This window comes from Hemicordylus capensis, chromosome 5 (assembly GCF_027244095.1).
Source record: "Hemicordylus capensis ecotype Gifberg chromosome 5, rHemCap1.1.pri, whole genome shotgun sequence".
NCBI lineage: Eukaryota > Metazoa > Chordata > Lepidosauria > Squamata > Cordylidae > Hemicordylus > Hemicordylus capensis.
In genome coordinates, this window is record NC_069661.1 from 217,145,198 (window position 1) to 217,157,006 (window position 11,809).

Here is an 11,809-nt window from a genome sequence, read left to right on the forward strand (position 1 = left end):
CTTGCTACCTTTCCCACATTCACTTTATTTAATGTTTTCAGGATGCAGAGTCTTGTTTGGGTCATTCAGCCTCGCAACATCACATGAGGTTGATCACATATAATTCAAGTGAAGGAATGATATTGAGACTGGTAGGGACAGTGTGAGCTGTCCAAGGCCCAACCCATAACTTCTTGGCTGAGCTGGGCTTTGAATTCAATTCTGCTAGCCAGGTTGTTGGTCCTTGTGATATGTTCATGATGCTAAGCAGATTTTTTTAAAAAATGGAAGAAAAGTTCTGATCTATAAGATGTTTCAAATGATGATTGATTAAAAAAAATAGAATGGTCCAAAAAGGGCTTATTTCTTAAGACCCATCAATCCATTTAGCCATGCTGACTGAGCAGAGAGGTGCTTTTTCAAGTGGTGGCTCTGTTTGTATTTAGCAGGTGGAGAGCAACTGTCCTTATTCATCTCAGCATAGTGTCTCTCTTGCACTGGTCTCCAACTGTGTCCTTCCTGCAGATGTTAGCTGTCCCATTATCCCTGGCTACTGACCATTGTGACTGTGGATAATGGAAGTTATAGTCCAGCAGTAACTGGAGGGGCTGCCATTTGAGAACCCTGCTCACCAGCTGTTGCTGGTGTGTGTACCATACATGTACGTACACACACACACACACACACACACACACACACACACACACACACACACACAGTGAGATCCAAACTTCTCTAGGAACCTTTTTGTTTAAAAAGCAGTATATCACTATATTTCTTCATCTTCATTTTGTTCTGGCTTGTTATGCTTGCCCAGTTCCAGGTGTACATGCAGTGGTGCCCATTCTGGTGTGAATTCCTGTGCAGTTAGCATGATCTAATCCTGCTATATTTCCTTGCCCTGATATAGTGCTTTTTCTCTTACAGGAGACAGAGACCCGAATGCTCCAAATGACTTCGCAGTGGCAAAGGTAATTTTGAGTATCAGCAGCAAATTGCACGAGAGCCCAGTGTGGTGTAGTGGTTAGAGTGCTGGACTAGGACCGGGGAGACCCGAGTTCAAATCCCCATTCAGCCATGATACTAGCTGGGTGACTCTGGGCCAGTCACTTCTCTCTCAGCCTAACCTACTTCACAGGGTTGTTGTGAGGAGAAACTCAAGTATGTAGTACACCGCTCTGGGCTCCTTGGAGGAAGAGCGGGATATAAATGTAAAAATGGGGGGGGGGAAATAGATATGGCATTTCCAGTCTTATGAAAATTGGAGTCGTGGGATGTGTGTATCTTTCAAAAACAGCTCTTATTTGAAAGTGAAGGTATACATTTCCCAGCAGAAGGGAATATTCGAAGCATTGTACCTGAGTAATTGGTTCACATCATTTGAACCCTTATAATTAAAAAATGCTGACACAGTTTGCAAATTATGAGTGTGTAATGCAAATTTTTGCTACCCATAATACTGATATTTATTAGAGTTGGGCACAGGGGCGTAGCTATAATTGAGCGAAAGGGTTCAAAGAACACGGGCCCCCAGTTCCTAAGGGCCCTCCAGCTCCATCCCTCCCTATTTTCTTCATTATCTCCCTCACTGGTGGGCCGCCAGAGAGATGGATGAACACGGGCCCCCTCTCCCCTAGCTATGCCCCTGGTTGGGCACCTTTACCCTGAAACCCATGCTCTGTTTTTAATGCACAAGGTGCATTTTCAGCTGACTCTTGCACCTGTGAGATTTTCAGTAGCTGCTGTTGGGGCCTGCTTAGAACCTGATTGCCTTGACTCCTTACTTGGTCTCACTGAGGACCTGGCCTTCCTTCATGGGAGCTGCATTTCAATCTAGCCTTAATACTCCACTGGTCTGTCTAGCTCAGTATTGTCTATACTGGCAGCAACCCCTCTAAGATTTCAGACAGATATTTCCCAGCTCTGCCTGGAGATCCCAGGGACCTGGGGTCTTCTGCATGCAAAGCAGTCCCCCTCCACACACACACCCCAATTTAGCCAAGCCAATTTATAACTCTAAACAAACCTTTTAAAAAAATATTATCATTGTTTGCAGAGATGCCATAATTAGTTGTCTGAGTACACTTTGAGCAGAGGGTGTTAGAAGCAATGCACACACTCCTTTAGGCTTTGCACTAGCATCTTTAAGAGACTGCCTTCTCCTGTTCGTCCTGTTCAAGTTCTGAAGATTGATTGGGGATTGTGTTCCATTTTTGAACAGCAAGGACATATACAGGACAAAACAAGGACATATACTCAGTGGCCTCTCTTGCGCATTGCACAAATACAATTACATCTGTAATGGACTAAATACAATTAAGGACTCGGAACCATGAGGGCTAGAAACTTAAAATAACTGAGCTTCTCAGCATTCCACTTTCTGTTCAAGATGGTTGTGCATTTGTGCAATGATATTCCACACATGTAAACTAAACAGGTCTGACTATACAGCGTAATGTTACTTTAGAGACATTTGAATGGGCTTGTTTTTGAACCTTGACTTCCAAGCTTGCTTTTTAAGTGTAGTTCAAGAGACTGATTGAAGGAAATGATTAAGCACCTGCTTCTTTGGCTGCATGTCAGGGGCATCTGAAATCACTCTTTGTGTTTTGCTTTTGAAGCTCTACACAAGAAGGCCTGATGGGTAACTTCCGAAAGGGGATGGCCACACTGGAGGAACAGTTGGCAGACCTGAAGAAGGAATTTGTGATCTTGACCTCTGATCATAATGTGTTATCAAACCATGTGGAGTCTCTTCCGGGACAGATCAAGGGAGTCCGGAAGGATGTGAGTTTCTTTCTGTCTCTCTTTCATCCCATGGGGAAACGTAGTGTATCCTTGCAGTGACAGCCAGACACTTTTGTTAGAAATTGAGTGGAGAAAGAATCTTCCTAGATTCTTACATATTCTGCATTGTCGCACATTTTTCTGCATCTTCTAGGAATATTTTTAGATTGTTTCCAGGCCGCACATGGAATAGCTTTGTGAGGATATCACTAGAGCATTCTTGTGAATTGTGCAACCATCTGAATGTCAGCACTGAAACTCTGGATTGGCTTGAAAATTACACTACATAGTATTGTCTATATACTTGTACAGCTCTTGGAGTTACCTGGTATAAACATAGAGCTTACCTGAGCCTGTCGAGAATCTGTTTGCATTTTGGCTTGGTGCATTTTAGCCCCCAGATGCAAACTTTGAACATAGGCTCTTTCTAAAACCTGAAACCAAGCAGATCAGGCAGTCTCCATCAAGGAGTGGGTACAATTCCTTCAATCCCAAGGCCAAATGTGTTTAAATGGAAAGGGGGGGAAAGGTTGTTTTTAAAAATGGGTGCATTTAATCTCATCATCAAACATAAAATTAAGATACAAATACATTTGCTGTGCAATACTCCTTAGTCCATAAAACTGGTGAATCAGATTGGAGCATGTTGTTGACCTTAATTTTCACAGCATAGCTGTATTCTTGTTTTGTGTGTTTTTTGATCAGTATTTTAACTGAAATTTTATTACTGTTTTTATCCTCCTGTTAGCCTTGTGCAAAGGCCAATACAAAAATATAAGTAAATGGTGAGCGTTTCCAGCCTGTCCTGAGACTCTATCATAGCCCATAAAAATAGTTGGTGAATCTTCTAAACTGGAAGTGATGTTTCCCATTCCCTTTAATCTATTTGCATTCTCTCTCAAAACATCTGGACTTAGAAGAGGAAAAGTGTTTACCAACCTCCACCTTCCCTTTCATGGCTTTAGGTGGAGGCCCAGTTTCCCATATGGCTGAGCCAATTCCTGTCCCGCCCTCGGGAGGATGGAGTGGGCAGTCTTTTCCTCCAGCATGAGGAACTAGAGGAACAGCTCCAGAGGCTAGAGCGCAAGATCCTTGCCAAGATCTCGGAAGACCAGCGGTTGTCTGCGCGGGACGTTGGGATAACACTGCAAAGGGAAGGAGTCATAGGAGTAACGGAAGAGGTGAGGATATGCATAGCACTTGGTCCAAGTATCTATTCTATTCTATTCTATTCTATTCTATTCTATTCTATTCTATTCTATTGTAGTTTTACAGGCCATTTGTGGGAATTATGCTGAGGACTCATTGACTTGGGTCAGTGTTTTGCCACCTGAGGACCCTGTCTGAGCTGCCCAACCTGGCAGCGTAGTGTACAGGTGAAACTCGGAAAATTAGAATATCGTGCAAAAGTCCATTAATTTCAGTAATGCAAATTAAAAGGTGAAACTGATATATGAGACAGACGCATTACATGCAAAGCGAGATAAGTCAAGCCTTAATTTGTTATAATTGTGATGATCACAATTGGTTCCATGTAATATTCTAATTTTCTGGGATTGTGGATTTGGGGTTTTCATGAGCTGTACGCCATGATCATCACAATTATAACAAATTAAGGCTTGACTTATCTCACTTTGCATGTAATGCGTCTGTCTCATATATCAGTTTCACCTTTTAATTTGCATTACTGAAATTAATGGACTTTTGCACGATATTCTAATTTTCCGAGTTTCACCTGTAGTGGTTAGAGTACTGTACTAGGACCGGGGAGACCCGAGTTCAAATCCCCATTCAGCCATGAGACTTGCTGGGTGACTCTGGGCCAGTCACCTTTCTCTCAGCCTAACCGACTTCACAGGGTTGTTGTGAGGAGAAACTTAAGTATGTAGTACACCGCTCTGGGCTCCTTGGAGGAAGAGCGGGATATAAAGTGTAAATAATAATAATAACCTTGTTTCTCCTTCCATGTCACTGTTCCTCCTTGGTTTGCCAGTAGCCATTCTTGGTATTCTGTTTCTCATCAGAATAATAGATTTGTTTCAGTGCTCAGCATCCATACATTGACTTTAAAAATGGCTGCCTATGTTTATTTTGTGGTTGTACAGTACCAGTTTTAAAATGAAAAAAATTATTAAACCCACTGGCATGTTGGGTGGAATGTCAACTAGGTGTCCACTAGGTGGCAGGCTCAGCCTTACCTGTGCTCCCTGCTGCTGTCTTGGTGTCTGCTTGATTATTAATATACAGTTCTGCCTGCTTCATGGTAAAGTCTCAAATTTGTATCCTGTGCTTCATTGTCTTTTGGCAAAGGAGTGATGGATTGTGAGGGTCTTCTTGAGTTCTCTCTTCTGTAGATCATAGATCAGTAGTGGTTGCATATTTATTTAACTTGGGGCCATTCAGATGCACACATGGTAACATTGGGGCCGCAGCACCAAGAGTGCATTGGCACATCGCCTGGTAACATGAGGGTAGACACGTTCTCGGTGCAGCCCCAGTGTAATTGCTAGGGGTGTGTAAAAACTTTGACCAAGTCGATTCAACCTGAATCTGCTTGCACAGAATGGGATTCATTCGAATCTATTTGAATGTGCACAAATTCTAATTGATTTGAACAAATCCCATTCTGTGCAAGTAGATTTGAGTCAAATCGATTTGGATTCAATTTGATTTCGAGTTGATTCAGCCAAACCTTTTGCACATCTCCTGTTGTTGCATGTGTGGGACTGTTCCCCTGAACCGGCCCAGTATAAACCTATTCACAAGTTATGTTCAACGCATGTACAATCTATGTACAGTGAACACTCATGCAGATGATGCTCAGTGTACACAAAGTAGTACACTTCCTATCTGTATCTTACATCCCGACAGTGACCACACCATATTCTCAGCTTCAGCAGGGTGGGTGTATTGTGTGCTCTTAGACCATGCTCTGGGACATACACATGCACAAACGTCCCGAAATAGGCTACCAGGCTTATTTTCAGAAGATTTTTCAGTTCTGTGGAAATGGGTTTCCTGACTCAGACTGATGTTCTGTTGCTATTGCTTCTGGTTCTGCTTCCCTGAAAGGTGGCAGAAAAGGGGGCATGCAAGGGGGGAATTTATTCAGAGTCCTCCTTTCCCCAAACCACTGGGTGATCTTCCTGCAAGGTGGTATCGATGTGGCAAGGAAGAAGAGAAGTTTCAGTGTATGCCTCTTCAGTCAGAAATGGTGTGGTGCTGGATGACCTCATGCAATCTTTGGCACAGTAACCGCACGAGTTTACAGCGCAGGTCTCAGGCCTTGAATGTGCATTGATGCACAACTGACCTGTGGACTGATGCCAACTCAGCTGCACCGTCGTCTCTAAGAAGTCCTTGTCCTCTGCATGGTTCCACTCTAACCCTGCAGACACGAGTGCAGCTTTCATGGGCTGAGGATCCTGGCCTTGCACTCAGTCCTCTTTGTCTTGTTCCAGCAAGTGCACCGCATTGTGGACCAGGCCCTGAAGCGCTATAGTGAGGATCGCATCGGAATGGTTGACTATGCCCTCGAATCTGGAGGTATGCAAACCAAAGGCCACTTTGCCTTTCTGACCTGACAGCTACTGAGGTAAAGGAGAGTAACCAATGAAGGAGACGTGGCGTGATGTTGTCTGGGTGAGGGTCTTCATGCTGCAGGAGGAGATTGGGATGGGAGAGTGTGAGAATCTATTGGGGGGGGGTGTTTGTTAAACAAACACCCCCAAATAGGGATGTGCTCGAAGCGTTTTGGCACCTCTGTTTCCAAGTGCCGAAACTCTTCGAGTTGCCCCAGCTGAATCATTTCGGCTAGGGATGAAAAAGCTATTTATTTATTTATCTATCATATTTATACCCCGCCCAAACTTACGTCTCTGGGTGGCCAACAACAATTAAAACACATATAAAAGTTAAAACAGTTCAACGCTAAGCAGCTGGGCTCTCTGTTTGTCCGGCTGCATTTGCTTAGAGACAGGAAGTTCCTTGTTCCCAGCAGGAAATGGCATATGAGCATATGCGGACACCATCTTGAGTAGTGCTCAGATGCCATTTCCTGCTGGGAACAAGGAACTTCCTGTCTATACGGAAATGCAGCCAGATAAACAGAGAGCCTAGCTGCTTAGTACAAACAGTGCTGCTGTGGGGCGGCCAGCAGGGTGGGGAAAAGGTGTAACGGAGGGGCAGGTAAGACCTGCCTTCCTCCTTTTTAAAGTGCCCACTCTCCGCTGCCCTGGATGCGCACAAAACGCTTTATACACATCCCTCATTTCTAACCTTCCTGGTAGCCAAGAATCAACCTAAGATCTCATGATTAGTTTCAATGCCATGTTTAAAACCAGAGAGGACCCCCTGCCACAAAAAACAACAACCCACGCCTACTGTTCTTGAATTATCAATGGGCCTTGTTGTCGTCTCACTTTCTTCCACATATGTTAACATTTACAGAGATCCTGACTGCACCCACCTACCCCCCGCAACTGTCCAGCCACAATAAAGCTTGCAAATTCACATGAAATAGTCCTAGGTGCAGAATATAGGCTCTCTGGTTGTCATATTGGGGGTTTTCATTGCAATTCCTAATCTCTCCGCTATGGGGTAGTCTGTGTATTGGGTCTCTTGGTCAGAAGGCAGACTCCTGCAACCTGATTTCACCCATGTCTCTTCATTCCAGGGGCCAGCGTTATCAGCACGCGGTGCTCAGAAACCTACGAGACGAAGACGGCTCTGCTGAGTGTCTTTGGGATCCCCTTGTGGTACCACTCACAGTCTCCACGGGTCATCCTGCAGGTATGGGTCAACAGCTTAAAGCTACAGAGGCCCTGTCCTACTTTGTCCTCCTGTCATTCTTGTCCCCTCAGTGTGGCTGGCTTAAAACTCTGATATCTTAGTCTGTCATCTGGCTCTTCTTCCAAGGAACTCAGGGCAGCCTACGTAGGCATTGTCCCATTTTATGTTCACAGCAAATAGGAGCACAAGATTATGTTAGACAGGCCACCCGGGGAACTTCATGGTTGATCAAGGATAGCACAACCATTTCTGCACACTAAGCCTAGAAAAGGAGAGTGCTCGAGAATACGCTGTCCTATTTGGTAATCCCACATAATGTGCCTTTGCTCCCTTAATTCTTTAACAAGTCCTCTGACGCAGGATCTTGCAAAGGCCAGTTCCCAGTGAGCGTGCACTTCCAGCACAAGCTTCAAGTTCCACTCCATTCCCGGTGTGTGGTCCAAACCCTCCAATGTCTGGTTCTCCAGCCACATTTCCCTCTGGGAACCCAACGTTGGTAACCAAATTGATTTCCTGGAGGGCAGTGTGGCCCATTCTTGGCAGCTACTGAAAACATGCCCAGAGCAGAACTTGCATGGGGAGCACAAACTCACCAGAAGCCGGCTGTTAGTGGAAGCTTACTTGTGGCCATGATTTGTGAAGCTGCCTTGAGTCATGACTAGAGTCATGACTTCCAGCTGGACTTTGGACAGAAAAAGCATTGACGCTTTTGAACTTTGGTGCTGGAAAAGACTTTTGAGGATACCATGGACAGCCAGGAAAACAAACGAATGGATCATAGAACAAATCCATCCAGAATTTTCATTTGAGGCACAAATGACCAGGCTCAAACGATCATACTCTGGACACATTATGCGAAGATCCAGCTCCCTTGAGAAGTCCATAATGCTGGGGAAAGTTGAAGGAAAGAGAAGGACAACCGGTAGCAAGGTGGATGGACTTAATTACGACAGTAGTGAATGCACCACTGAGAGACCTTAAAGGCCAAGTTGAACACAGATCATCCTGGAGAGAATCTATCTATGTGGTCGCTAAGAGTCGACACCGACTTGACAGCACTTAATTAATCAACATGTCTCATTTATTTCAGTGCTTGCTTTTACTGTTGTGAGCTGGTGTTTTTACTGGTGCTAGCTGCCCCAAGCATTATTGTACTGGATATGCAGGATATAAATATTTTAAATAATAGTTGTAATTAGCTAAGTCTGGGTCCCACTCACTGTGTTCTTTCTGCCATTGATTCTCAAGTGCAGATAATCTCCTTTTTCAGTAGATTGAGATTTATGAGAGAAGTCAGTTACCCTTTCAGGGTGGATTAAAATCCCTTTTCTGCGATTTTATGGAATAAGACAATATCCCCAAAGGGAAATGCTGTTTTAAATCTATTACCAATTGGCTTTCTGGTGATGGTGGTTTTGCTCTTGATTGAATAATCCTGGAGTTTTTGAGGGTTCCTGTGCTTTGGGATAGAAATCTCACACACAAATATGCTTGTTTGCCCAGAAAAAACTGTTCTTTGTTTTCTTTTAAAACTGCATTGTCTCCCTCTGTCACAGCCAGATGTACATCCTGGGAACTGTTGGGCATTCCAGGGCTCTGAAGGTTTTGCTGTTGTCCGCCTTTCAAGCAACATCCATCCCACTGCTGTGACGCTAGAACACATCTCTAAATCCCTCTCGCCCAAAGGGACCATTCCCAGTGCCCCCAAGGACTTTCAAGTCTTTGTAAGTTACCTTTGCATAGATATGGGGAATGTATCAGGGCAAGTTAAAATATGGCACATGAGATAACATCTTCCCACTTTCAACCAGAGGAGGAGGACATCCTATGAGTGACTTCTCCCACTTGAGACAGGACTTCTAGTGCTTGCATTCCTCTTTGCTTTTTGTTGGACCGGGAATATAGCCTTCATAATTTGGCCACTCCTTCCTTGCCCGTGTGCTTGAGGTTAACACTGTGGTGGAGTAAGGTGAGGGAGATGACAAGAAAAGTGAGGATGAGCCACACATCCCTCCCCAATTATCTGGGCTACCACTGCTTAGGGCTCTTATGCCTGCATGTCCAGTCTGCCATATTATCCAGCTGCATCTGGTGTCTTGTTTCATCCAGATAGCAGCCTTCCAGTTGTGTTGATTGGACAGTTTTCAATGGAGTGCCGTATATGAAAAGGACTGCTTGTGAAAGCTGCAGGAGGCTGAAGAGGTTTGGTTGTGAAGTGGGAGCGTTGTTGGGTACAGTGGCTGAACCCAGACTAACACCGTGTGGAAAATGTTTCACATGTGCAAGGGGGAAGGGGTGATCCTTTGGCTAATCTTCTCTCAGCAAATATATCCCTGAGAGTTGCAGGACCCTCGAGGACATATATTTGGGAGACACAGAGGGCTGCAGAAAGATAATCACGCCTCCCCTGTTGCAGATGTGGGTTTTTTTAGCACTCAGTGTTAGTTTGGATGTAAAATACAATATATATTTATACCACTTTTCAACTAAAATTTCCAAAGCAGTTTACACCGATATAAATAAATAAAATGTCCCCAAAGGGCTCACAATCTAAAAAGGAAACATAAGACAAACACCAGCAACAGCCACTGGAGGGATGCTGTGCCAGGGATGGATAGAGCCAGTTGCTCTCCCCCTGCTAAACAAAGAGAATCACCACTTTTAAAAGATGCCTCTTTGCTCAGTTAGCAGGGGTCAGCCACTGATTTCACTGCAGTCCAGATGTTGCCCTTGCCATGGATGCAGATTTTACATAAATGGTGACTAGAACAAAAGTATGTAAAGATTTGGGTGGTAGAGAGCAAGAAGGCGAGGAGATGCGTATTGGGAGAGTGATTCAGAGTACAGAGGGTGGTTTGGAACAGGCCAAAGAAGTTTCAGTCTTGAGTACTGGAACCCCTCCCAATCTGATCTTTTTAAAATTTCAGGACAGCAATTACTGCTGACCTATTTCCTTGCCCTTTATAGTTGTGGAGGAAATTTGCTTTTTCTCTTTAAAATGAAAGCTAAGAGCTTTATTGGTGTGTGCAGTGTAAATACGGATGTGTAAGATACTTCAAGGCTTGGGTAAAAGGAATTCCACACTTGATAGAGCCATTTTTAGGGTGGGAAAGGATGCTTGCCATAGAAACGAATGACAGAGGGACAGTTTGTATAAAAAGAGGGGAGAATATTAGGATGGTAGGAACAATGGTGTAATTAATGGCAGGACACTTGAGAGCTAATGCTGTGGGCTTGACCACAATACAGACTTGCATCTATTTTATCATTAACAATCATGACTTCCCCCAAAGAATCCTGGGAAGTGTAGTTTGAAAACTCTGACACCTAGCCTCTCTGAGAGTCATAATTCCCCAAAGAGAGGGAATTACTGCTATAACAGTAAATCTGTAGCATAAACAATGCCCTGTGAAATTCCCAAACTGGATTGGTCTTTGAAAAAAGAGGAAGGGGGTTTAAGTGTTCATAACTATTCAGACTTCTTCTCCCCCTGCTGCTCCTATGTGTCCCTCACCCCTCACTTGCCCTGTGTGTTTAATTTTGGCATGCAGCTACAAGAGTGGCATTTAACTGTACTCGTGTCCCTCACCCCCTCTGACTCTGCGATTGCCTTGTTCTCCCCATGGCCCTCCCCTCCTCTCTCTCTCCCTTCACACCCTCCCTTTCCCCAACCTTGATTTATTTCCTCAGGGTTTAACTGAAGAAGGGCAGCAAGAGGGCATCCTCCTTGGGCAATTTACATATGAACAGGATGGAGATCCCATCCAAACGTTCCACTTGCAGGTAGGAAAGAGGGCAAGGAACGGGGGTGAGGTTGGGAGAATCCAAAGAACCGCTGAGGAAGGGCTGTACCAGAGAGATGACATTCTGAGCTCTCTAGCCTTTAAGGCAGGGTGGTCAACCAGAGGCTCTCCAGCGGCCTTTGGACTACAACTCCCATCATCCTCAGTATGTTACAGCTGGGGATGACGGGAGTTGTAGTCCAGCCACAGCAGGAGCACCACAAGTTGGCCAGTCCTGCTTTAAGATAAGGCCAGCAGACCTGGCTCAAAAAAACTTGTCGGCAGTTGTGGAAGAAAATGCAGCATGTACACACCTCACCACGCTCAGTAAAAAAAAAAAGACTGACATGAAGCAAATTACTCAAAGTAGTCCTATTGACATTAGTTTCAGTGGGACTGTTTTGAGTATTTTTTTTTCTCATTTCAATATCCCATCCCCATCCCATAGTAGCTATATTGGCTTTGTTACG

At 44.4% G+C, this 11,809-nt stretch overlaps 1 protein-coding gene across 1 annotated transcript in view; it reads left to right on the forward strand.

The window, feature by feature from the left end:
* The window catches only part of SUN2 (Sad1 and UNC84 domain containing 2), a 41,842-nt gene that overhangs the window by 24,397 nt on the left and 5,636 nt on the right, over positions 1–11,809 (forward strand). The window contains exons 11-17 of the mRNA XM_053257372.1: positions 907–950; positions 2,601–2,766; positions 3,732–3,947; positions 6,228–6,312; positions 7,442–7,557; positions 9,114–9,281; positions 11,248–11,340. Coding sequence (XP_053113347.1) covers positions 907–950; positions 2,601–2,766; positions 3,732–3,947; positions 6,228–6,312; positions 7,442–7,557; positions 9,114–9,281; positions 11,248–11,340 — 888 coding nt within the window. The remainder of the gene's footprint in view (positions 1–906; positions 951–2,600; positions 2,767–3,731; positions 3,948–6,227; positions 6,313–7,441; positions 7,558–9,113; positions 9,282–11,247; positions 11,341–11,809) is intronic.